The sequence below is a fragment of the Suncus etruscus genome, chromosome 8, assembly GCF_024139225.1.
Source record: "Suncus etruscus isolate mSunEtr1 chromosome 8, mSunEtr1.pri.cur, whole genome shotgun sequence".
Lineage (NCBI taxonomy): Eukaryota > Metazoa > Chordata > Mammalia > Eulipotyphla > Soricidae > Suncus > Suncus etruscus.
In genome coordinates, this window is record NC_064855.1 from 27,971,252 (window position 1) to 27,999,118 (window position 27,867).

At 46.2% G+C, this 27,867-nt stretch overlaps 1 protein-coding gene across 2 annotated transcripts in view; it reads right to left on the reverse strand.

Moving 5' to 3' along the window:
* Positions 1-7,782: 7,782 nt before the first annotated feature.
* Positions 7,783-27,867, reverse strand: part of PRDM10 (PR/SET domain 10) — a 72,469-nt gene continuing 52,384 nt past the window's right edge. For both annotated transcript variants that reach the window (XM_049778343.1, XM_049778342.1), the window contains 5 exons: positions 26,884-27,054; positions 25,941-26,081; positions 22,235-22,406; positions 13,472-13,566; positions 7,783-9,274 (listed from right to left, as the gene is read on the reverse strand). In XM_049778343.1, the coding sequence (XP_049634300.1) occupies positions 9,074-9,274; positions 13,472-13,566; positions 22,235-22,406; positions 25,941-26,081; positions 26,884-27,054 (780 nt within the window). In that variant the 3' untranslated portion in view covers positions 7,783-9,073. The remainder of the gene's footprint in view (positions 9,275-13,471; positions 13,567-22,234; positions 22,407-25,940; positions 26,082-26,883; positions 27,055-27,867) is intronic.

A 27,867-nucleotide genomic window follows, 5' to 3' on the forward strand; every position in this document is an offset into this window, starting at 1 on the left:
TTCCATGCACCTCTACTTTTTACAACATGGAACCAACCAGTTCCCCAGATGCTGGAACTGAGAACCAAATTAATTTGCCCACCCAGAAATAGAGTGAAATCCAGTTCAAACTGCAAACCCACGTGAAAACCATATACCAGTTCTCCCGAATAGCAGCTCTGTTTAAGCCAGGAAAACAAAACATTTTTCTATGATTTCAAGTCCACATAAAGTCCTGTAAGTTTAAAAGCTGATCTGCCCACAACTGGTCTACCTAATACCTAATACCATATCAAGGTAATGCTATGTTCCCTGTTCTCAGCATACTGAACGCTGCTGGCTGGTCTTCAAAAGAGTACTTAGTAGCCAGGAATAGAGCTCAATATACATTCTGGGTGTTATAATTCTAGTGAGAAAGGGAGGGAAAGTGAGGGAAAGAGGAAGGGAGAAAGAGAGGGAGAGGAAGGAAAGAAGGGAATAGAGAGGAGGAAAAAGAGAGAAAGGCTGGGCCAGAGTGACAGTGCAGTGGTAGGGCGTTTGCCTTGCACGCAGCTGACCCAGACGAATGTGGGTTCGATCCCAGACATCCGGTATATGATCCCCCAAGCCAGGAGAGGCCAAGAGTAACCCCTGAGTGCCATCGGGTGTGGCCCAAAAAACCTCACCCAAAAGAAGGGAGAAAGGCAGGGAGGGGGAGAGGCAGGGAGGGGGAGAGGCAGAGAGAGAGAGAGAGAGAGAGGAGAGGAGGGAAGGGGGAGAGAGGGAGAGAGGGAGAGAGGGAGAGAGAGAGAGAGAGAGAGAGAGAGAGAGAGAGAGAGAGAGAGAGAGAGAGAGAGAGAGAGAGAGAAGATGGAGGAAAGCCAGAGATACAGCAACCACTAAATTCTGATAGCCTCTCCTAAGGTAAAACACTGAAGCCTTGGACAGAACAGCACATAAAGGGACCACACAGAATGTGAATTCATTCACCCTACAAAAACTAGCTACAATAGGGGCTGGAGCAATGGTACAGCGGTAGCGCGTTTGCCTTGCACAAGGCTGACCCAGGACGAATCACGGTTTGATCCCCAGCATCCCATATGGTCCCCCAAGCCAAGAGCGATTTCTGAGCGCATAGCCTGGAGTAACCCTACCATCACCGGTGTGGCCCAAAAGAAAAAAAAAAAACTGGCTATATTACTATTTTCTGTTTGGGGCCACACGAGCAGTGCTCAAGGCTTCCTCCTGGCTCTGCACTCAATAATCACTCATAGCAGTCTTAAGGAAAGTTGGAGATATTGAAGATTGAACCCACGTCAGCTGACTGTACCATCTCCCCAGAACTGGCTCTCCTACCACCAATTCCTAACAAAGGAGTGAACACACACAACACAGAAAGAGAAAGACCTAAGATAGAGAATCAAACTTCGGGGCCGGAGAGATAGCACAGTGGTAGGGTGTTTGCCTTGCATGCAGAAGGACGGTGGTTCGAATCCTGGCATCCCATATGGTCCCCCGAGCCTGCCAGGAGCGATTTCTGAGCATAGGGCCAGGAGTAGCCCCTGAGTGCTGCTGGGTGTGACCCAAAAATCACAAAAAAAAAAAAGAAAAGAAAAGAAAAAAAGAAAAAGAAAAGAATCAAACTTCTGGACTAATTTCAGTGATGCTGGACACACACTTTTTTTTTTTTTTTTTTTTTGGTTTTTGGGCCACACCCGGTGACGCTCAGGGGTTACTCCTGGCTATGCGCTCAGAAGTCGCTCCTGGCTTGGGGGACCATATGGGACGCCGGGGGATCGAACCGCGGTCCGTCCGAGGCTAGCGCAGGCAAGACAGGCACCTTACCTTTAGCGCCACCGCCCGGCCCCGACACACTTTCTTTTTGAGTCACACCCTGCAGCAGATGGAATTCTGCTCTGCAGCCGTTACTCTTCCGTCAGTTAAAGAGAACTTCATTGTCAGCATCAGGTTGCTGCTGCCTTTTAAAATGGACATGATTAAAAGTCACTTGATGTATTAAGTGTCCAGGCTCTGTGTTTTCTCACCTGTTTTTGTGATTTAGGTGCCAGGAATGTTCGAGATGATGTTGCCGTCTTACCACGTGCTGGAAGGTGCTGAGGGCATAGTTTATCGGGGACTGTGCACCTGCTTTGTCCAGTACTAGTATTTTATTTTATTTTTTGGTTTTTGGGTCACACCCAGCAGCGCTCAGGGGTCACTCCCAGCTCTGTGCTCAGAAATCGCTCCTGGCTGGTTCGGGGACCATATGGGTTGCCGGGATTCGAATCACCTTCCGTCCTGAGTTGGCTGCGTGCAAGACAAACGCACTGCTGACGTGCTACCTCTCTGGACCCCCAGGTCTTATCAACTGCTAGTTCCAGTTTGAGAATCCTGCTGTGAATCGTCAGATAAATGGGTCATATGTCCGCATTCAGATGTAGAAACAGGTCATGTAAACTTAACGTGGAATTCTCCAATGATAAAGAGCAGATTTCTAATGCTATTTCCCAAATCTCTTGACGCTGTCAAAGAGATTTCTCATCTGTGTCAAGATTCAGCAAAAAAGCTAGTATTGTAGGTGCTGGAGAAATAGTATAGAGGGAAGGGACCTAGGTTCAATTCCCAGCATCCCATATAGCCCAAGCCTCATCAAGTGTGGCCAAAAAATAAATAAATAAGAATAAAATACTAGGGGTCGGAGAGATAGCATGGAGATAAGGCATTTGCCTTTCATGCAGGAGGTCATCGGTTCGAATCCCGGCGCCCCATATGGTCCCCCGTGCCTGCCAGGAGCAATTTCTGAGCCTGGAGCCAGGAATAACCCCTGAGCACTGCCGGGTGTGACCCAAAAACCACAAAAAAAAAAAAAAAAAAAAAAAAAAAAAAGAATAAAATACTAGAGGCTGGAGATAGCATGGAGGTAAAGCGTTTGCCTTGCATGCAGGACAGTGGTTTGAATCCCGGCACCCATATGGTCCCCCCCGAGCCTTCCAGGAGCGATTTCTGAGTGTAAAGCCAGGAGTAACCCCTGAGCGCTGCTGGTTGTGACCCAAAAACCAAAAAATAAAATAAAATACTAGTACTGGACAGTCCCCGATAAACTATGCCCTCAGCACCTTCCAGCACGTGGTAAGACGGCAACATCATCTGCAACATTCCTAGTACCTAAATGACAAAAACAGGTGAGAAAGCAGAGCCTGGACTCTTAACACGTCAAGTGACTTTTAATCATGTCCATTTTAAAAGGCAGCAGCAACCTGATGCTGACAATGAAGTTCTCTTTAACTGACGGAAGAGTAAGTAACGGCTGCGGAGCAGAATTCCACCTCTCCTCTGCCTCCTAACTAGTTGACAAGTAACCCCAAGGACGGTGGGCAACGTGCTGAATGTACCCCCTTTGTGTGCTGAACTGAATGCAGAGCTGGATCTAAAAAACTAAAAATTATATGTGTGTGTGTGTGTGTGTGTGTGTGTGTGTATTGGTTTTTGGGGTCACACCCGACAGCACTCAGGGGTTCCTCCTGGATCTCAGCTCAGAAATCGCTCCTGGCAGGCTCAGTGGGGGACCATATGGGATGCCGGGATTCGAACCATCGTCCTTCTGCATGCATGCAAGGCAAACGCCCTACCTCCATGGAATCTGTCAGTCCCCTCAAAATCTTTTTTTTTTTTTTTGGCCACACCCGGCGGTGCTCAGGGGTTCCTCCTGGCTGTCAGCTCAGAAATAGCTCCTGGCAGGCACGGGGGACCATATGGGTCACCGGGTCAAAATCTTATATATTAAGGAAGCTGCCAGCGCGCAGAACCCCGGAAGCCAGAGGCGAGTCTCGCGCTGCCTGGGCCGCCCTGAGACCGCCTCGCTGCAGCGGGGAGAACCTCCGTCCCCCGGAACCCTCCGCACCAGTGCACCGCACTGCACGCCGTCGCCCACACCAAGGACGCAGCGGCGGATGCGGCCTCGCCCCGAGCGCCCTCCGCCCCGCGCCCCTCCCCCACCTCCAGCCCGGCCCGGCCCAGGACCCACGCGGCGGCGCCCCCCCCCCGGCCCCGCGCGACCCTGCGGCCCCCGGACGCCCCCACCTCCGCCCCGGCGCCCCACTACCGCAGCCGACCCTCACCCCAACCGCGGGCCCGCCCCGGGCTCCAGACCCGTTGTACTTCAGGGACCGCGGTCGCCCGAACGCGCTCGCTCCCGCAAGGCGTCGGGGACGCGCACGCTCCGGGGCGGCGGCGGAAAAGGCGGGGCTTGGAGGATCAGTGGGCGGGGCTGCGCGGAGCGGCCCTAGATGAAGGGGGCGGAGCCTAGCGCGTCCTGGGCGGGGTTTGGAGGTGCTGTGGGCGGGGCTGCGCGAGGCGGGCCCTAAGGTGACGTGGGCGGGGCCCGGAGCGTCCTGGGCGGGGCTTTGAGGTAGGTGCCGTGGGCGGGGCTGCGTGAGGAGGGTGCTGAAGTGCCGTGGGCGGGGCCCGGAGTGTTGTGGGAGGGGGTGTGGGCGGGACCGAATGTGACGGGGCGGAGCCTGGCCCGAAGGGGCGGGGCCCGGAGTAGAGCGTCTTAGGAAAGGTGTTTGCAGGTTTTTGTTCAGACCGTTCTTCGGAAAGATTTGTCTGTCTTCTTTTCCAAATCGAATCACCTTGGGTTACAAAAGGTTCCACTGGTTCATGACTGCGGTTCTGGCACACCCAGAAGTTGCCCCACCGAAGTCCCCAGCTGCCCTCCCGCCCTAAGCCTGACTCGGTGGTAGGCAGGCACCTGACATACGCCTCTCCTTTCAGCACTGCTCTGGCTGGTTTTGGAAGCTTCGAGGAGCGGATTGCATTGTCTGAGAGCGCAGTTTTACCCGCTGTCGCTTGCTGAAAAGCATCTGTGAAATGCGGGTGTGTTCCCTGCACTTAGGAGTTGTCTGCGTTCAAGTGCCGCTTCAGTGAGAAATGGGGCTGAATCTCAGGCCCTTGTTGGACGGGCTCAATTTCCCACAACACGATGTGCCGTGAAATTCCAGAAAACACACATCGAAGAGCTACATTTTTATTTTATTTTTGCCCGTATCCAGCGTACCTAAGGGGGTCCTCTAACTCGGTGACGGGGGCCACTGCGGGGGTGCTTGGGTTGAACCCAGGCCTCCTGCATGCAAGCCGGCTCTGAGTCCTTAAAGCGATTTCTCCCTCCCTCGAATGCTACATTTTAAATTAAACTCAATAATGGGTCTCTAATTAAGAATTTAGGGGCCCGGAGAGATAGCACAGCGGCGTTTGCCTTGCAAGCAGCCGATCCAGGACCCAAGGTGGTTGGTTCGAATCCCGGTGTCCCATATGGTCCCCCGTGCCTGCCAGGAGCTATTTCTGAGCAGACAGCCAGGAGTAAGCCCTGAGCACCGCCGGGTGTGGCCCAAAAACCAAAAAAAAAAAAAAAAAAAAAAAAAAGAATTTAGGGTAAAAGATAGTACAGCTGGTAGGCGACGGCGGAGTTAGAGCCCCACTACTGTACTCTGAGCACCCTGAGGGTGTAGCGCCCTCTTCTCCCTAAAGAAAATGTCTAGGTTCCTGGAGCCCCAGTGGATAAGGTAGTTAGTTGCCTTACATGCTATCGGAGTCCCCCAGCACCGCCAGAACCATATATCCCCTTTTTCTTCAGGTCTTTTTTTGTAAGGGACCAGAGTTACTGTACAGTGAGTGGGTAGGACACCTGCCTTGCACGTGTCTGACCTGGGTTCCACCCCGGGCACCCCATATGGTCCCCCGAGCACCACCAGTAATAATCCCGGAGAACAGAGTCAGGAATAAGTTTTGAGCACCGCTTGGTGTGACCCCCCAACAAAATTAATGAAACGACTGATAATATTCAGCCCAAGGCTGCTTCTATGGGCTCAGAGCTGTCTCAGTTGATGGGAATAAATGGAACCATGTCAGAGAAGTTATTGGACCAAACTAATGTTCCTACCTTGCCGAGGAATCAAGGCTCCCAGGGGCTGGAGAAATAGCACAAGGTGTCTGTCTCACATGCAGTCAACCCAGGTCTGATCCCCGGCACCAAATATGGATCCCCAAAGCAAGCCAGGAGTGATCTCTGAGCCCTGCATCACTGAGTGTTGCCAAAAACAAAAGAAAAAAAAAAAAGCCAGTTTACTTCCCCCCCCCATAGACTGAACACTTGCCCTTCACACCTCTTAACCACTAAGATTGCTACAATTTGTAACCACCACCTAGAAAGAGGAGGTAAATACTCATTCTATCATTGCTGTTCATAAATTCCCTTTGCCTGGGTCTCCAATGAGACATGGGCAAAGCAGAATTAAAACACTCAAAATTGCATTATCAGAAAGAAAGGAGCCATCCCACTAGCTCTTACAGCTTCAAACATATGAACAAGAATGACGTTTATTAAAAAAAATATTTATTGATTTTTACATCTGCTGAGTAGCACAAGACTATTAACACTATAACTCACCAAATATACAATAAGTGTTCACATTTAAATAACAGGAGAGGGTCAACATTTTCAACCTGTGGCCCAGCTTAAGCTTCTCTCATCAAGTGCTCTTTTTATGCCCTAGACATCTGAAGGAGTTATTTGAAAAGATATTTATAAGTCAGAAAACAATTCATAAAGATCAAAACAATAGGAATTATACATGATGAAATGTCTATTTTCTTGGGTACAAAGAAAACCAATGAAAAACAGGTAAAACCTGTGTGCCGCCTACCTCAAAACCTTGTCACTGCCCTGGCAGGAGGCAGTAGTACCAATAGGCCTTGGGAGAAAATGCAATAAAAATACTGGCCACAGAAACTGTTTCCTGATGGATCACGATCTCAGACTCTACCAGGGCTTCAAACCCCAAGCCCTGAGGAAATCTGATTGTCTTGGAATGAATCTGCAGAGTACCTGATCTTAGAGCAATACTTGTCTGTTGCTTGCCTCTCTGGTTGGTGATAGTACTGGTTTATTTAGGGGCCTTTACTTATTCTGCCTAAGCAAAAAGACACAAAGACACAAAGGCACGCACGCACACACACACACACACACACACACACACACACACACACACACACAGAGATGAACAGACAATGAGGCACTCCACAATTCTTTCATCTGTGCATTTTAAAAGTTGAAGTCGCCAGCATGAAAGGAAACATTCATACAGTGGGAGCTTTCTATTTCATCAATAAGCTAGACCTGAGAGGAGGGGATGGAACCTTGCTGATTCAAATTCAGGAGGACTCAGAAGGGTCAAATTTAAAGTCGAAAAACAGACCTTTGGGACAGTGTCATGTACTTCATGACACAAGTCTGTCTAGACTGGCTACCCTCAGGGTATTTACAATATTACCTGGTAGGAATTGGGGACCCTGAGACTCTCTGCTGTGTCCCTGGGCAATATTCTCTAATAAAAACATCAATGTGATCTCTTGGTTCCCAAAGATAATAGAATCCACTTTCAGTTTCTACACATTGCCCAACTAACTTTGTCAAATTCTCCTGGTGCCCAGATTTTCAAGAATAACTAAATGAATGAGACCTCAAAAATAAAGTGCAAAAATCTATGCATCAGTAAAGTTATTTCAACAGAAGTATTTGCTTCTATTGCTACTCAGGAAAGTATCATAAAGAAGTAACTCTCCTTCTTCCTTTGTAGAATCCATTTTTACCCTGAAACGTAAATGTAAATAAAATGAGTTCAGTTCATTTGTAACTAAAGTTAGGTAATTTTGTTCTGAAGTGATAAAATTTCATTATTCTAAAAAATGTGCTAGTATGTCACATAAAGTTGTTAAAATACATATTGCTTTCAGTCATGTTTTATGTATATATTGGAATGTATAGTAAAAAGGGAGTATTTTTCCTCACTGAATACATAGCTAGCAAGACTCCCAAAGAGGAACACATATATAAGGAAAACAATTATTGAGGCAGATTTTCCCTCTTCTTCCATCTAATAATTTAATATTCAGAAAGACTAGATTTCTTCCAGAACACTAACCAGTCTTTTAACATATTATAAATGGTCCCCCACATTTTAATTTTTCTCCTAAGTGTGAGATTTGTTATTTAACACAAAGGACAAATGACTTGTAATATATTATGGGTAAGAAATGAGAGAAATAAAGGAAGATCACCTTCCCATCCAACTTTACAGAATGTTCACTTGAAAACAGCACTGAAAGTACTAAAATATAGTAGGCAAGACCTGAATGTTCATCTCATAAGACCAGGGATTCATCTTTTACTGTGGAAGAAAACAGGAAGGTTACGAGACAAGGTTGCAAATCTTTGAATTTCCTCTACATCATGGTTGTAAGAACTGTCCTTGCTTGGTTCCATACAAGCACAGCCAGAGAAAGGGACACAAAGCTTTAATGTAGGAGATGGAATTCTGCTGACACTGACACCAAGCAACCTTTTCTCTAACAGAATTCACCATTGGGGAATAAAATAAAGATCAATCAAAACATGAGGTTCTGGCCTAATCCATGGAGGGCAGTGAAAAAAGAGAATCTTTAAAATTCATCAGCAATAAAAAAAATCTAGATGACAAGGGTCCCCCCCCTTCAGAAGATCACTATCAAACCTTTATTTCATCATTTTTTACTGTTCTTTTTCCCTTGGTTCCCTTTGTAAAGTTACTGAAAACTCAAATATCAAAAGATGAAGCAGACCTCCCCCAACACGGTCTTTCCACCTCCAGGGTATGATTGGAGTAAAGAAGTGCCACAGCAACGCAACTGGCACACCCTTTCCTGGCCTTTGGTACAAACACAATACACCACTTCATATTTCCACCAAGGAAAAATAAGGCTTAGCACTGTGCTCAACAGAACAAAATTAAATAAAAAATAACTCAAGAGCAAGGCAAAGTTGTTCCACCTTGGAATCTGCTTTTCCCCGTAGGAGCTCCACTCTGTCGCAGGAACTCCTGGGTTTGAAAAGTTCAGTGAGAAAGCTGACCTTAGGAGCTGGAGCCCCAGTTGTCTGAGTATCGAGACCGGTCTCCAAACTCTTGAATAAATGATCAGTCTTTTACAAAAAAAAAAAAAAAAGAGTTGGAACGGTCAGAAGCTTCTGGACTTGGAATGAGAAGAGAGATGATGTGGGTGAAGGAGGGACGTCAGGCAGTAGTCAGGGTTTGCTCAGGTGCATGTCACTGGCCCCAGTCCCGTTGGTGGTGGTCGTGATAATGTACTGTGTGGCCTGCTGCTGGCTGCTGCTCTGGGCGTCCAAGTCACTGGGTGTGGCTGGCTGAACCTGGACTCCACCTGAGAGGACAGAAGCCTGCTTTTCTTCCAACTCTGGTTGACTTTCTGTTAACACATAATGCCCCTAGAACAAGAAAGAAAAATTAAAAAGGTCTTTAAAGGGGTCAGAGCAATAGCCCAGCGGTAGGGCGTTTGCCTTGCACACAGCAGATCCAGGATGTACCTGCTTTGTCCCATTTGGTCCCCCAAGTCAGGAATAACCCCTGAGCATCACCGGGCCCAAAGAAACCAAAAATCAAACAAACAAACAAAAAAAGATCTTTAGATACCAGAGGCCTCATCAGGCCAGAAAGAAGAAGGAAACGCAAAGCAATGTTATAAGAGAGACTAGGCAAACAGGTTTAAGGGAAGATGAGCACTCCTGAGTGAGGCAGGGAAGGCCAGGACAGGCACCTATGGAGAGAATGGCTCTGTCATAGTTATGTAACAGCTATTGAGACCATTGATGGCAGCATCTTAGCCGGACCAATGAAAATGGCAGAATCTAAGTACAGATATACTCATCTTCATAAAAGGCAAAGGACACGTGTCCTAGTGTGCTTTTAGGATGTCATAAAAGACTACTGTGCCCGAGTGTGCCCGAGTGATAGCACAGTAGTAGGGCATTTGCCTTGCATGCTGCTGACTTGGGCCGGACCCAGCTTCGATCCCCAGCAACCCATATGGTCCCCCAAGCCTACCAGGAGCAATTTCTGAGCAGAGAGCCAGAAATAACCTGAGTGCCTCCGAGTGTGGCCCAGAAGCCAAAAACAAAGCAGAACACTAAGTTCTAACTTAAAGGTTAACACAAAATGAACCAAAGAAGAGGTATTTACTATCTTAAAAAAGCAGAGAGAGCCTGGAGGTAGGGTGTTTGCCTAACATCCAGAAGGATGGTGGTTTGAATTCCATATGGCCCCCTGTGCCTGCCAGGGGCGATTTCTGAGCATAGAGCCAGGAGTAACCCCTGAGCGCTGCAGGGTGTGACCCAAAAAAAGCAAAAAAAAAAAAAAAAAGAAGGCAGAAGTTGGGACCAGTGTCATAGTATAGTGGGGAGGGTATTGGCCTTGCACACAGCTGATTTGGTGTTCAATCTGTGACATACTATATGGCCCCCCAAGCACCACTAGGAGTAATTCCTGAGAAGAGAGCCAGAAGTAACCCCTGAGCATTGCTAGGTGTGGCTCAAAAACAAACAAAATAAAGGCAGAAATTGGGGAGAAGGGAGTGTGATGGGGCTGGAGCAGCAGGCAGAGACAGTGGCACCTGCCACACCCAGCAGATCTCAGAGCTCACTCCTGGCACTACAATCAGAAATTATTCCTCCTGGCAGGCTTAGGGGACCATCAAACCAAGTCAGCCACATGCTAGGTACAAGAAAAATATCCTTTTTGTTTTGTTTTGTTTTTTAGGGGGTCATACCTGGTGGCGCTCAGAAGTTACTCCTGGCTTTGTGCTCAGAAGTCACTCCTAGTGGGCTTGAGGGACCATATAGGATGCTGAGATATGAACCAGCGTCCACCCTGTGTTGGCCTCGTGCAAGGCAAATGCCTTACCACTGTGCTACTGCTCCAGCCCCAAGAAAACTTTTTTTTTTTTTTTTTTGGTTTTTGGGCCACACCCGGCAGTGCTCAGGGGTTATTCCTGGCTGTCTGCTCAGAAATAGCTCCTGGCAAGCACGGGGGACCATATGGGACACCGGGATTCGAACCAACCACCTTTGGTCCTGGATCGGCTGCTTGCAAGGCAACCGCTGCTGAGCTATCTCTCTGGGCCCAAGAAAAATATTCCTTTTTTTTTTTTATTTTTTTTTTGGGCCACACCCGGTAATGCTCAGGGGTTACTCCTGGATATGTGCAGTGGTTCTTCGCTGTTAACTTTGCTGGGTATTTGTGAATCCAAGAACAGTCCCCAGAATGAGAAATTACTTCCCATCCCCTTGTCCCCTTTCGGGGGAAGACCTTGGTAATATTTATCCGCAGCAAATAATAATCCACACAGACAAGAACGATAGGGTTTAAAAGATTGGGCAAGGAGAGCCAGAGAATCCTCCTGCAGCCAGCAGCTTTTCACAGAAGGACCCCTCACTCCTGTCCCTCCAGCTATTTATTCCCAACTCCACAGCGCCCCACCTGGAAGGGTTAGGTGGGGCAAAAGTCACAGAACAATCCTAAGGAAACACTTTTATATACAATTCCAAGAATCATCTTATGGAAACTTTTTCATATGCTACAGCTATGTGCTCAGAAGTTGCTCCTGGCTTGGGGGACCATATGGGACACTGGGGATCGAACCGTGATCCGTCCAAGGCTAGCACAGGCAAGGCAGGCACCTTACCTTTAGCGCCACCGCCCGGCCCAAGAAAAATATTCTTAAGTGCTGGGGATACCAAGATGCTCCCAAGGAGATTTTTCCAAAGCCCTCAAATGATACAAGAGGGTCCAGAGCTGTGGCTGAATAGAACCTGATGTGAGGAGACCCCTAGACTGGTCCTCAGCACTGCTACGTGCAAACCTGCTAACCACAAGCACCTCAATCAAGACTTTAGCATCAGGGGACGAGAGAGATAGCACAGCAGTAGGGCATTTGCCTTGCATGCAGCCAATCCATGACAAACGGTTCGAATCCTGGCATCCCATATGGTCCCCTGAGCCTGTCAGGAGTGATTTCTGAGTGCAGAGCCAGGAGTATCCCCTGAGCACCACTGGGTGTGACCCAAAAACCAATAAAAGAAAAAAGACTTTAGCATTACTGGAGTAGCCCCAATTCTGTTTTTAAAAAGGAATATTTTTCTTGACTTTACATACTCTCTCATCTAACAAGTTAGAGGCTGCCAAGCAGACTGTGAAGATAAAAACAGACACAGGGATGCACTCGACACTGATCTGTCAGATCTCAAATTAATCTGCCCTCAGAAAGAGAGCTATTTAGAGCTACAACAGGAAGGCTCCACAGTCAGATTCACTCTAGCCTTCTCTCAATCCAGTCAATATGGAGGCACAGATACTTTCCAAGAAGCACATCAAAAGTAGTAAATCACAAATCCACATGTATAAGGTCTAAGACTCTAAGAAATTTGTGACCTTTGATTTTCAAATACGTTTTCAAATCCTTTGCTTTTCTTCCCACTTTTTTCTCTTCTATTTCTTTGACTAAATATTTCTGTACATTTAACTAAATGATAAAATCCTGTGTGAGACACAGATAAGAGAGAAAGGCCAGGCCAGAACAATGCTCAGTGAACTAGCATGCAGGCTTTACATGCAGTGAACCCGGTTTTGATCCCTGACTGTGCATACAATTCCCTGAGCACTAGCAAAAGTGAATGCTGACCACTGAGCTAGGTGTAGCTCTTGAGCACCACCAGGTATGGCCTAAAACCTGAGCACATGTTTCACATGCTAGAGGACTGGACTCCAAACCCAACATAGCATATCCCTGAGCACTGCCAGGCATCTTGAGGGGGCAACAAAGTTATAGGGGTTGAAATGTATAACTTGGATGCAGCTAACCCTAATTTGCTCCCCAGCAATGCATGATCCCACCATGTTTCAGGTCCTAATACTGAGCTGCTGGTCTAGATGGCTGAGAATTGTTTGGAGCATCTCTTTGTCTTCTTTTTGTTTTGCCTTTTGTTTTGGGGCCACACCCAGCAGCACTCAGGGGTCACTCATGGATCTGTGCTCAGAAATTACTCCTTTCGTTCCCGGGTTTCGGCACCAAAAAAAAAAAAAAGAAATTACTCCTGATTGGGGACTTGAGTGATATAGCACAGCAGGTAAGGGAGTTTGTCTTGCATGTAGCCAGCCTAAGTTAAATCCCCAACCTGGGTGAGATCCCCGGCATCCAATATTGTCCACAAGCCTGCCAGCAGTAATTTCTGAACACAGAGCCAGGAATAGCCCCTGAGCATTGCCAGTGTCCCCAAAAGAAATACACAAACAAATTTACTCCTGGCAAGCTCAGGGGACCACATGGGATGCCAGAGATTAAACCTGGGTTGACCAGGGGCAAGGCAAAATGCCCTATTGCAGTGCTAACACTCTGGCCCCAGTTCTTAAGCTTCTTGAGCACTGCTTGGGAGAAGAAAGAAGAAAGAAAGGGAGGAGGGATGAAAGAAGAAAGCAGGGAAGGAAAGAAACCCTTCTCTATTGGGAGGATAGAAAGTAACCCAAAAGTGCCGTGATCCAGTACCTCAAGATATTATGGGATAAGGTGAGATACTTCTAGCTCAGACATGGAGTAGAAAACAGGAGCAGACCCTAACCCCAGCATTACTTACTGTGGTAACAGCCTTCACTTGGCCAGCAGGTAGAGGAGTGCTATCCGTAATCACAAACTGACCTGGAGGTAGTGTCATCATCTGAATTTCAGAGGCTGAAAAACAGGAAATGTCCAGAGTTACTGGGACTGTGGAGTTAGGTATGAGATACAGAAACAAATATAAGCGCCACACTCCCCATAGACATTTTCTATTCACTTCTGTGCTGGGAGAAGTTGGGGAGGCTGGAGCTTCCTGCAATATAAGGATGGGTACTAGAAGGCTGAGAGCGCATTCTCACCACTCCTCTGTAAGCTATAACCATAGTGATTTAGTAATTCAAATAAAAACATTTTTTACAATACAACCAAATATGACAACTTTGAGGTGATCTCAGGAGAAATCAGGAATGCTGAACAGTATAACCTATAGCTAATCACCATAAGTACAAACCCTGTTTTAACAGAGCACCGACCTTGTTTTCCCTAATCCCCTTACCCTGTCTTTCCTAAACACAGAAGCACACTTTTTTTTTTGGTTTGTTTTTGGGCCACAACTGGCAGTGCTCAAGGGGTTACTCCTGGTTCTGCACTCAGAAATTGCTTCAACAAACATCCTGTTTTAAACCCCTCTCACATCCTATCTGGTTAGCTAACACAGAGCCCACACCCTATCCCCCCTAATATAAATATACCTTTCCCATCTAAAATAAAGTCAATTACTCTCCCGAAGTGGCAGATGGGTACTTCTTTGTGAGTGTTCTACTCATCCAGGATCCGACCTTACCAATGACTCCAACCTCACCAGCAACTTATACATCTTGGGATCTGACTTCACCAGTGTCATTTACACAACCCAAAGATTGATGGTCACTCAGTAGTGCCATGGGTTCTGGGGAAAGGTGATGGAGAGATCCTCAGACCAGGGCTGGTGCCACGGGAGCACTTTCATTACCCCTTGCTACTCTCTCCTTTAGGGAGAGCACAAAAGGTAAGACACGGAGTTTGGGGCAAGGAAAGTGATAGGCAGAGAAAAAAAATCATACCACAAAATCATACATTAAAATGTATTGACTTCAGGGACCAGAATGATAGCATAGTGGTAGGGCATTTTGCCTTGCAAGTGGCCGACCCGGGACAGACCAGAGTTCAATCCCCAGCATTCCATATGTTCCCCCAAGCCTGCCAGGAGCAATTTATGAGTGCAGAGCCAGGAGTAACCCCTGAGCACTGCCGAGTGTGGCCAAAAAACAAAATAAATAAATAAAATGTATTGACTTTAAATAATTTTGCTTATGTAAGCAAAAGCAAAATCATAAGAAAATACCTATTCAATTAATGTTGAATGTTTAAAAAGAAAGGAAAAAGGAATGTGATGGGGACAAGAGCAATAGTACAGCATAGGGCTGGTCTGGCACACAATTGAGCCAGGTTTAATCCTCCTAAGGTCCGTCAGAAGTGATCCCACAGACCCGAGAGTAGTCCTGAACACTACTGTGTGAGAGAAAGAAAATGACAGGAAGGAAAAGAGGGAGGGAGGAAAAAGATAAAGAAATGTCAAAAAAGGGGCCAGGGAGATAGCATGGAGGTAGAGCATTTGCCTTGCAAGCAGAAGGACGGTGGTTCGAATCCCAGCATCCCATATGGTCCCCCGAGCCTGCCAGAGCGATTTCTGAGCGTAGAGCCAGGAGTAACACCTGAGCGCTGCCAGGTGTGACCCAAAAACCAAAAAAAAAAAAAAAAAAAAAAAAGAAATGTCAAAAAGGGGCTGGAGAGATAGCATGAAGACAGGGTGTTTGCCTTGCATGCAGAATGGTGGTTCCAATCCTGGCATCCCATATGGTCCCTCGAACCTGCTGGGAGTGATTTCTGAGCATAGAGCCAGGAGCAACCCCCGAGCGCTGCCAGGTGTGACCCAAAAACCAAAAAAAAAAAAAGAAATGTCAAAAAGGGGCTGGAGAGATAGCATGAAGACAGTGTGTTTGCCTTGCATGCAGAAGAATGTTGGTTCCAATCCTGGCATCCCATATGGTCCCTTGAGCCTGCTGAGAGTGATTTCTTAGCATAGAGCCAGGAGCAACCCCTGAGCACTGGCAGGTGTGACCCAAAAACCAAAAAAAAAAAAAAAAAAAAAAGAAATGTCAAAAAAAATATGTGACAACTGCAATGTCTAATGAACTAAGAGCTAAGGAAAAAAAAAGAAATGAACAAGTCATCAGGCAAAACATTGAGCCTGAATATGGTCCAGTCTCTAGAGGAAATAAAAGGAAACCACTAAAGCTTCTTAACTGCTAACAGTGTCCACAACACAACGGAGAGTGGAGGAAACTACTACAGAACAAAATACTAAGCTTTGTTAACACAAACTGCACCTTAAAGAGAAAAAAATGTGAAAGCAAACTCTGGACAACCTCACAATATATGGCCCTCATTCACAGCTCATCATTAACAAACTAGCTTTTCCTCCCCTATCCCAAAGCACCTCAGCACCATGAGGAAAGACCTCAGTCAACCTCACCAAAATTCCGTGACATGGTTGGCTGCCAAGCAACATTTGTGACATCATCAGTATCAGGGCTGGACTTCTGGGACTTGTTCAAGCCTACGTTGGCAAAGCCCAGCATGACAGAGGCCTCACAGGTAGGCAAAGCTATTTCTGCTCCCCTCTTTACCATCCCAAGGGAGGTGGGATAAGTAAGGGACTCTCAGACCAGAATTGGTTCTTGACATTTCTTAGCCAACAGACATATGTATTATACAGACACAACTCATCAGTATAAGGATACCCATGAGATTTTTCAAAGAAACAGATCAAACACTCCTCAAATTTATATGGCACAATAATGAATACCATGAATACCAAAACAATCCTTAGGAAAAAGAAGATGAGAGGCATCACCTTTCCCAACTACTATAAAGTGGTAGTAACTAAAACGGTTTGGTAGGAGCTGGGTAACAGAGCAAGGACATTTGTCAGGCACGCAGACAATCTGGGTTCAATCGCCAGCATCCCATATGGTCCCTGAGCCTTCCAGGAGTGATTTCTGAGTGTAGAGCCAAGAGTAACTCCTGAGTGTTGCCATGTGTGACCCAAAAACAAACAAAACAAAAAAAAGGCATGGTATTGGGATAAAGACAGACCCTCAAATCAACAAAACAGATTTGAATACCCTGAGATAGACCCTTAGGTATATAATTAATCTGTGATAAAGGAGCAAGAAATACAAAGTGGAGCATGGAAAGCCTCTTCAACAGGTGGTGCTGGAAAAAACTGGTCAGCATGGTAACTGGTCATGCAAATATATGAACTCAGGCCTCTTTTTAACACCACGCACAAAAGTCAAATCAAAATGAATTAAAAACCTGGATATCAGACATGAACATTCAATGACATTGTTACTTAGTAAAGGCATCTTCAAGGATGAAACACCGGGGCCTGGAGAGATAGCACAGCGGCGTTTGCCTTGGAAGCAGCCGATCCAGGACCAAAGGTGGTTGGTTCAAATCCCGGTGTCCCATATGGTCCCCCGTGCCTGCCAGGAGCTATTTCTGAGCAGACAGCCAGGAGTAACTCCTGAGCACCGCCGGGTGTGGCCCAAAAACCAAAAAAAAAAAAAAAAAAGGATGAAACACCACTGGCCAAGCAAGTGAAAGCAAAGGCAAACAAATAGATCTACATTAAACTGAGGAGCTCTGCATCTCAAAGAAAATGGCAACTAGGATACAAAAACTGTCCAAGGATTACCTAATACCCATTGGATAAGGGGTTAATATCTCAGATACAGAAGGCATTAGTAGATCTTAACTAGAAAACATCATCTAGGGGCCGGAGAGGTGGCGCTAGAGGTAAGGTGTCTGCCTTGCAAGCACTAGCCAAGGAAGGACCGAGGTTCCATCCCCCAGCGTCCCATATGGTCCCCCAAGCCAGGGACAATTTCTGAGCACTTAGCCAGGAGTAACCCCTGAGCATCAAATGAGTGTGGCCCAAAAACCAAAAAAAAAAAAAAAAAAAAAGAAAAAGAAAAAGAAAAAAGAAAACATCATCTAACCCTATCCAGCAATAAGAAGAAGAGATAAACAGAAATTTTCTCAATAAATACAAATGGCCAAAAAAATACATGAAAAAATGCTCCACATCACAAATCATCAGGAAGAAGCAAGTCAAAATGACATGGTATCATCTCATACCACAGAGACACATCACAAAGAATAACAAGTGTAGGGCCCGGAGAGATATCCAGGACCAAAGGTGATTGGTTCGAATCCCGGTGTCCCACATGGTCCCCCATGCCTGTCAGGAGCTATTTCTGAGCAGACAGCCAGGAGTAACCCCTGAACACCACCGGGTGTGACCCAAAAACAAAAAAAAACAACAAAACAAACAAATAAACAAAAAACAACAAGAATAACAAGTGTTGACGTGGATGTGGGGAGAAAGGAACTCTCATTCACTGATGGTGGAAATGTCAAGTGGTCCAGCCTTTTTGGAAAACAATATGGGCATTCTTCATAAAACTAGAAATTGAGCTTCCATGTGACCTAGCAAGAGCACTCCTAGGATTATATTCTAGGGGCCCCAAATCACTATGCAGAAAAGGCATCAGCACGTCTATGTTCATTGCAGCACTATTTACAATAGCCAGAATCTTGAAATAATCAAGTATCTGAGAACAGATGAGTAGATAAAGAAACTATAGTATATCTATACAATGGAATAACTATGTTAGGAAAAATGAAGTCACGAAATTTACTTATACATGGATGAATAAGGAGAGTACTATGCTAAGTAAAATGAGTCACGGTGAAATGAGAGAAAAAGATTGCACTCATTTGTGAGATAAACATTCAAGATAGTATGGTAATAATTCTCAAAGACAATCAAGAGACAAATACCAAGAATCCATGGTAGGAAGCTTGTCACAAAGAGGGGAGAACATTTAAGGCAGAGAAGGGATCACTATGACAATGACAGTTGAAAATGATCACTCTGGACAAGAACTGGGTTCTAAAAGGAGATAAAGTGATAGGCATGATACCCCTTTAGTAATAATATTGCAAATAAAGTCAGACAGGGGATGGGAGGAGGGAAACTGGGTATATTGGTGATGGGGAATTGGTGATAGGAAAAGGAATGGATATTGGGACATTGTATGATAGAAACTCAATCATGAACAACTTTGTAACTATCTAACAGTAATTCGATTATAAAAACTCATTAGGAGGCTGAAGAGGTAGCATAGCTGTAGGGCATTTGCCTTGCATGCAGCCAATTCAGGACGAATGGTGGTTTGAATCCTGGCATCCCATATGGTCCCCCGTGCCTGCCAGGAGCAATTTCTGAGCAGAGCTAGGAGTAACCCCTGAGCACCGGCAGGTGTGACCCAGAAAGAAAAAAAATCTCATTAAAAAATGAAACAATCAGGGGCCTGAGTGATAGCACAGCAAGTAGGATGTTTGCTTTTCCTGCCTCCAACCTGGGTTTGATCCCCGGCATCCCATATGGTCCCCCAAGTCTGCCAGGAGCAATTTCTGAGTGCAGAACCAGGAGTTCTGAGCGCCACCAGATGTGGCCCAAAACCAAAACAAAATAACCATAGAAGTATATATATATATATGTATATGTATATGTATATATGTATATATATGTATATATATATATTTCACATTTGATGTTAGAAATAAATTCAATGGCATTAAAAAAATGAAAGAGCAAAGGTGGTGGCCAGATAGTAAAGTAGGTAAGGCCTTGCACAAAGCCAACCTGGGTTTGATCCCTGGCATTACATATGGGTCTTGGAGCAAAGCCAGGAAAATTGCCCTGAGTACTTCTGCATGTGGACCTCCCCTCCAAAAAAAGAAGGAAGAGATAGTTTGTAAGATTCTTGCCTTGCATGTGGCTGGCCCTGGTTCAACCTGGGTACCAAAAAGGGTACCTAAAGCACCACTAGGAGTAAAACCTAAGTACAGAGCCAGGAATAAGTCCCAAGCACTGCTGAATGTGACTCCAAAACAAACCCAAACCCAAAAAATGGAAAAGTGAAAAGGATAGAAAAGACATATCTCAAATGGTTGCAACACATGCTTAGCCTGTAGGAGGCTCAAATTCCACTCCTGGTACCACATGGTCCCCTGAGCACTGCCAAGAGAGACCCCTGAACACAGAACAAAGAAAAATTCCTGAGTACCTCTAGGTGTGTCCTTCCCCGTGACCCCCCCCCCACATACACACACATAAGAGGTGATTTTTTTTTTATAAGAGGTGATTTTAGATTAAATTATTTAAAGAAAAAAAAAGAGGTGATTTAAAAAAAATAAAAATAAAACAAAAAAAGAGGTGATTTAAAGTGTAATTCAGGGCTGGAGAGATAGCATAGCAGTAGGGCATTTGCCTTACATGCAGCCGATTCAGGATAAACCGTGTTTTGAATCCCAGCATCCCATTTGGTCCCCAGAGCCTGCCAGGAGGGACTTCTGAGCGTAGAACCAGGAGTAACCCCTGAGAGCTGCCAGGTGTCACAAAAAAAAAATAATAATAATAATAATAATAATAATAATAATAATTAAAAAAAATAAAGTGTAATTCAGAGAGTTATACTGTTGGGTACCAACCCTCCATATATATATGCTATATTCTCAGCCACTTAACTCTGTCTAACCTCCCTCATCCAGGGGCTAGAGTCATAGTATAGCATAAAGTAGAGGCCTTTGAAATAGTTTCCATCTGTATCTATGTTCACACTGCCACACTGCTTCCAGCTTTTTGGAGTTGATTAAAGAGTAGGCAGAAAGCGGATGAGCTGAGCTGTCATCTAAACTTACGGTTCCATGTGGCTTGTGGGTAAATAGCCTGTGTGTGTTTCTTGCCTGCTAAAACCTTCAAATCTGTATGGATTATTTATAGTGGGGAATTACTACTAGACCAACTACTCCTATCCTCCCTGGATGGGGAGTATGGGATTTCCCTTTCCTCACTGGAGACTGGAATGATCAACCTGTACCTCTAAGTACAGCATGTAGGACACTTGCCTTACACATAGCCAACTCAGGTTCAATCCCAGGCATCCCAAGCACGATCAGTAATGATTCCTGAATGCAGAGCCAGGTTTATGCCTGAGCTGTGCCTGGCCCCAAATCAGAAAATAAATAAACTGACTCATCTATACAATGCAAGTTACAACTGTTTTTCTCTCATAGGTTGTTGTGAATAATGAACGCACTAGAAAAGTAGATAGAAACATTCCTAAAATGATCCCTCAGCTTCCACCATGTAAACTCATAGACACAGATTCACCACTAATCTCAAAAGAGGTACAAGTCAAGTCACTAAAATTCATGGGCATACTAGCTTTCTAGCTGAAAACTCTGGGGTGGCTAAGGGGGGAGGGCGAGTGTTCCCCCCCCCCCCAAGCCCTGGCAGCCACACTCACTCTCCCAGGCTGCCGCCCTGCAAACCATGCAAATGGCCCAACTTTACTGCTTCTGCAGTCTCTGCAGAGACACCAAACTGATTAACTAGGTACACAGAGTGTCTCTGCAGAGACACCAAACTGATTAACTAGGTACACAGCTTTTCAGGTAGACAGCCTCCCCACTCAATCCCCCATACTTCCAGAATCCCCAGCCACACCTATTTCCCATAGTCACTATCATGTAAACTCATTGGTCTTGTTCTAGAGATCCTGGAGCTTCTTTTTTTTTTTTTTTTTTAAACTCATTGATCTGGTTCTAGAGATCCTGGAGCTTCTTTATTTGTGTGTGGGGGGGGGGGGGGGCACCAGCCATGCTCCTGACTCTACACACAAGAATTACTCTTGGCCTGGCAGGCTCAAAGGATCATATGGAATGCCGGGGATCAAACCCAGGACAGTCACATACAAGGCAAATGCCCTACCTGCTGTATGATCACTCTCTAGCCCCTAGAGTTCCTTGAATACAGGGTCACACCTCCAGTTTCCTCAATCCTGAGAGCCCCAGTAGGAACATGACAAATAAGATAGGAAAGTAGCATAGAAGTCAACTAGGGGGGGTGGAGAAATAGCATGGAGGTAAGGCATTTGCCTTTCATGCAGAAGGACGGTGGTTCGAATCCCTGCATCCCATATGGTCCCCCACGGCTGACAGGGGCGATTTCTGAGCATAGAGCCAGAAGTAACCCCAGAGCCAGAAGTAACTGGGTGTGACAAAAAAAAAAAAAGTCATCTAGGATCAATAAACAAAAACCCTAATATAGAAGGCTCAACTTGCTCTTGGGGGCAGTGGGATTGGTGGAAGATTGCACTGGTGATTGGAATGGTGTTGGAACACTGACTACGCAAAACAACTGTCTTATGAATAGCTTATTAAACCGGAGAGTTTAAATAAAGTAGAAAAAAAATTCCTGGAACATAGTCACAGTTTACAGAAAGTTGGCAAACACCGCACTGTGCGATGTAGCTGCAAGAAGTAGCCGCATTCATCTTGCATCTATGAAGCCCCTGAACAGTGGCTGATACAAGCACTTGGGTGCTCAGGCAGAGGAAACAAATCACTACCACCTACTCATCTCACATCCATCCTCTCTACTCTTTGAAGGCCTGTCCATCCATCCTCCAGCAATATTCCTAGCAACTCTTGGATGTGTGGCCTTCTGGGATCAGAGTACTGCCTGGAACTGTCCTGAAATTAGTTCAAGGACAGCCACTAGTGAGCAATAGCCAATTGAGCCTATAGTCCAGAATAGAGTCTCGAAATTTGTTCAGATGGCTGGGCTGTGGGTCCTGCATGGTCTGTAACACTAGTTACTCACAGTAGCCCCGGAAGGAGTTCCAGGCACTAGGCAGGTAGGTATGCTGCACTGAGGTTCCCTGTGACTGCTGTTGGAGGCTCTGGCCCTGTGCCGCTGAGTTTCCTTGTATCTGCGATGGACTGAGCCCCTGTTGGGACTGCTGTGAGGAGGGGCTCAGTGGCTGGTCCGTCACCTGGATAGTAAGAATGGGCAAGAAAAGGAAATGAACTTCCGCAAAAGTCAATGTTCACCAGTATCAGAAGTGACATCCAGCTGACAGTAATGCTGAGAGTAGCAGAACTAAGAAAGTTATGTTTAGATTATGCAAAACTTTGTTTTCAATGGAAAGCCATCAAACCCCTGAAATCCCAATTCATTTTCAAAGAATATCTACAAGGCAGTCTTCTAGAGGTCATGTTAATAAACTTGTCAGGAAGAGAAATGAAAATATCAGGATCTATACCGACATCAGGTTAAAAAAAACTGAGATGCTGGGGCCGGGCGGTGGCGCTAGAGGTAAGGTGCCTGCCTTGCCTGTGCTAGCCTTGGACGGACCGCGGTTCGATCCCCCGGCGTCCCATATGGTCCCCCAAGCCAGGAGCAACTTCTGAGCGTATAGCCAGGAGTAACCCCTGAGCGTCACCGGGTGTGGCCCAAAAACAAAACAAAACAAAACAAAACAAAACAAAACAAAAAACTGAGATGCTAATGTTCCTACATCACAAAATTAATTTGTGACAAATCACAATGGAAGAAAGAGTATTTCCATGGGTCCATGGCGCTGAGCAAATGGCTAATGGACAGGCTCACTCCTGTCTACAGGCATGAGATAAAACTATGGATGTGGAGGTCAGAGAGAAGGTGCAGGGATGCACTTGCCTTGCATCCTGCTGACGCCAGTTCAAATCCCCATCATCACATATGGTCTCCCAGCACCACAAGGGATCATTCCTGAGCACAAAGCCAGGAATAAGCCCTGGCACCACCAGATGTGACCACAGACAAACAAAAAAACCTCAAAAACAATGGCTAAAGCTGCAGAGGCAATCATTCAGGCCAGCTCCAAAGTTCCTTCCCAACTATTTTCCAGAAGAGCATTTTCTGCTAGTAACCTAAACAATTTCCATAAACATGCCATACATTCCCCTTCTGTGTGTCTTTTTGTTTTGTTTTGTTTTGGGGCCACACCTGGTGGCGGTGCTCAGGTTACTCCTGGCTCTGTGCTCAGAAATCGCTCCTGGCAGGCTCAGTGGACCATAAGGGATGCCAGGATATCAAACCTGGGTCCATCCCAGGTCAGCCGTGTGCAAGGCAAACATGCTATCATCACTGTGCTATCACTCTGGCCCCAACCCTTCTGTGTCTTAAAAATGAAACATTTGGGGCCGGAGAGATAGCATGGAGGTAGGGTGTTTGCCTTGCATGCAGAAGGATGGTGGTTCAAATCCCGGCATCCCATATGGTCCCCTGAGCCTGCCAGGAGCAATTTCTGAGTGTTAAGCCAGAAATAACCCCTGAGTGCTGCCAGGTATAACCCCCAAAGGAAAAAAAAAAAAAAAAAGAATGAAACATTTGCAATTCATAAAGCCTTTCCTAACCACTATGTCAGAATCCCACACTTATAAGAACCTCATTCAATACCACCTGGATATAATTCTCCCTCATTCTCTGTGGAATTCTTTCTTCTCAACTGCTATCATTCACTCATATATTATGGGAGTGCTATATAATGGGGAGATGGTACAAACTTTGTATGCAGGAACCCTAAGTTTGATCCCTGGAACCACATGGTGTCCCATATAAGTGCCCCCAAATATATGTGTGTGCATTTTCTTTATTGGTTTTGTGTACTTTAGAGACAACTCCCAGCTTTGTGCTTAAGAACTGAATCCAGGACTCCTGCAAAAAAATACAGCCTGTGCTCATCCATTGAGCTATCTCCATGCCCTCATTTGGGGGGGAGAAGAGAAGGGAGCACACCTGTCACACCTGGTGGCTGGGAGAACAATTATATGGTGCCTGGTATATCAGGGCTCCACTCATTCTGATAAGGCCTCAGACTGGGGCCAGAAGCTCTGCACAGGAATGTTCTCTACCGGGACTGCCCTCTGCCAGGCAGCGGAACTAGTGCCCAAAGCAGATGCTCCTGTCTAGACACACTTTTCCCATACCCACCCCCAGGGCCTCCCTTGGCTCTTTTCTTCCTGGGAATGTCTGTCCCTGAGACAAGGTTCTCTTGCAGGATACCTGGGTACAGGCACAGTCATGTGCAGGGGTGTGGGTGAAGTATAGGGTACAGCAAGCTCATGAGGTACCACACAGGGCTGAGCAGAAAAAGGAGATGCTGGGAAAGTCTGCCCTGGAATGCCCTGTTCCATGGCTGAACATCCATCCTGCTCCTACATCCGAGGTTCCCTGAGAAACATACAATACTGGCTAGTGGGAAAAGTGGTATGCCTAAGGGATGAGTCAGCAGAGTTGAGCTGATGGGAGCCAGGGAGAAACTCAGCTGCTGACCCACAGGAGGAAGGGGTGACTTGGCAAGCCCCAACCTCCTGGCCCAGCCCCACAAAGGAAAATGCCCATGTGGCTTCTGGATTTCTTTGGAAGCTGGTGAGACAGTCAACAAAGGAAGGAGTGACCACCTCTCCTCTCCCTGCTTCTTTCTGAGTCCATCCAGGACACTGGACAGAAAATGGAATCCATATGACTTAGAATGGATTCTTACTTCATATAAACTTTTCAGTTTCATTTTGATGAAAGCCTGTGCCTTAACTAGAAATGATGATCATGCTTCAGTCCAAGTACATCAGCTTGTCACAACACTCCGCTACCCCAACATGGCTCTTCCGTGCCTTGGAGCCTGTGAGTGCCAGAGTGCCTGCCTGCAACACCTCCCTGGGACCTCTGGACTTGCCACATATATACCTCATCTCTGACTCCCAGCTCTGCCAGGGCTAGATAAGCTTCTAGCAGAGTAAGAACTTGAATAAGCGCCCGGAGAGAGAGCACAGCGGCATTTGTCTTGCAAGCAGCCGATCCAGGACCAAAGGTGGTTGTTTCGAATCCCGGTGTCCCATATGGTCCCCCGTGCCTGCCAGGAGCTATTTCTGAGCAGACAGCCAGGAGTAATCCCTGAGCACCGCCGGGTGTGGCCCAAAAAAAAAAAAAAAAAAAAAAAAAAAAAACTTGAATAAGCATTTGTGGGGAGAGGGGGATTTTTTATTTTGGGGTCACACCCAATTGTGCTCAGAGATTACTCCTGGGCTCTGTGCTTAAAGATTACTCCTGGCAGTGTTTGAGGACTATCTGAAATGCCAGGGATAGAACCTGGGTCAGCCGCATGCAAAGCAAGCACTCTACCTGCTATGCTAGCTGTCTGGTCTCTAAAAAAGCATTTTTGAATGGAGGCAGCTACGTGGTCTCAAACACAGTCTCAATCACACAAGGATAAGCAACACCACTGAGTCAGGGTTCCAAAGTGAGAGACACTTAGCGCCCCTCCCCACACACATGCACATAGGTGCACAAAGAAAGCCAAGGACACAGCTGTCTCTCGAGTATCAGCTTACCTGGCTCCACTTAAATTTATAAGGCTCCTCATAAACTCCCTGAATGAAAGTCTGTCCCTAAAGGCAGCAGACTCTCAGATGAGAAACCACCTCTCCTGCCTCCACATAGCAAATGGGGAGCAGCACTGAGGCCTGTGGCCATACAGGGCAAGTACCTGGGAGGTCGGGGGCGCTGAGGCAGGGGACTCCGTGACTTGGATGTGCTGCACTTGGATGGCATGTTGGGTGTAGGTCTGTGGGTCATGCAACTGGCCGACATCCACTGTGGACTGTTGAGACTGGTGGGGGGAAGTGGCCTAGAGAGAGAGAGAGAGAGATCCAAATGTAATGGGTGAGGTTCAGGAGAAACCTTTGCAGAGAAAGAAGTGTCCAGACAGACAGACACACAGACAGATGAGGCCAAAGAAAGGTTCTGAAGCAGCAACATTGGAAAACATGAGAGGACAGAGAGGTTTGGAAATAGACATATAGGGCCAGAGAGAGTATAGCAGGCAGCACACAGCAGGTTGCACACAGCCAACCCAAGCTCAACACCTGGCATCCCATAGGATATCATGAGCACTGCCAGGAGTGATCTGTAAGTACAGGGTAAGTCCTCAGCACCCCCAAGTATAGCCCAAAAACCTAAATAAATTAGAATAGGCTTATAAAACAGAAGCTTCAAACACCATTTAATCTGGGGAAAAGAACTTGTTGTAGAGCCCTCAAGTCATTCCCAGATCTCTCTGCTCCATGAATGTCCCTGTAGTGCTTTGATCTCCCTGTCATCACTTAAAGGTCTTCAAAAATTCTCTTCAGCGCTCATTGTTCTCTGCATAACAACAGTGACTCCTAAACTTTAAGCTGGATTAAAATCTTTGAAAATCTGTGTCAAGCAGACTCTTTTCCCCAAAATAATAATGAATGTGCAATGTACGACCTAATACAGACAATCTCCAAAATTTATTCTTCCAAAGCCAAGAATGAAGACCCTCCCATCAGAAAACCAAACTCAGATCTAGTACCTTCCAGACTGATGGTCTGAGCCCAGATCCTCTGAGGCTGGAGGATCAGATTGGGAGGGAGTAGGAACACATATGGGGCCATGGGGTCACGTACCGGTGCTACCTGCACCACCTGAAGCTGGATATGCTGTGGCTGCTGCAGGCCCGCTGTGGCCTGGGACACGGGGATGTACTGGATCCTCTGGTAGTCCCCTTGTGGCGTTCGGTAATCCGTTGTCAGGGTCTGGGACAGCTCCGTCATGGCCTGCGTGAGCAGGTCTGTTGTCTAAAAAACCACACAGAAAGCATTACTCACTGACAATATGGCTTGTAGCTAGCTCCTGAACCCTAGGAAAACTGATTTTTCCCACTGATGGATCATGAGCTCAGATGGGGATTAAAAAACAAACAAACAAACATAAAATTTGGGCTGGAGCAATAGTGCAGTGGGGAGGGCCATTATCTTGCATGTAGCTCACCCAAGTTCAATCCCCAGCTACCCATATGGTCCCCTGAGCAGGCCAGGAGTGATCCCAGAGCAAGGCTGTATTTGGCCCCAAAACAAGGAACGTGAAACTGAAAAAATACTGAAGAATATCAATATATATTTTAATTTTTTAAGATATTATTTTAATTTTATTTGAGGGCAGGGTCACATGCTACAAACTCAGGAGCTATTTCTAGCTCTGCTCGGGAATGATTCCTGGCAGTGCTCATGGGACCACAGATGGTGCTGTGGATTCTAAGTGGAGCCAGCAACAGAAAAGGCAAGCAGTTGACCAATGTACTATTGCTCCAGCCCTCTATATCTGTATTTCAGTCTTTGTTAGGCTCAGTGGGAATCCCCCCATGCCCCTCTAAAATTTTACAGCAAATGAACAGCTCAATATATTTCCTCACTTTCTTTCAGAGAGAGTTGGAACACAGCAGAGGTTGGAATACACAGTCCCAAGCCTAAATAAAGACTGGAGGATGCTTTTGATAAAGGACCACTTCTGTGCTCAACCAGACAAGCAGCTGGGAGCCAGGACTGAGCTCAGTGGCAGAGCACAGGCTTCCAATGGCTGAGATTCCAGCTTCCCTCCCCTGTACCACACAT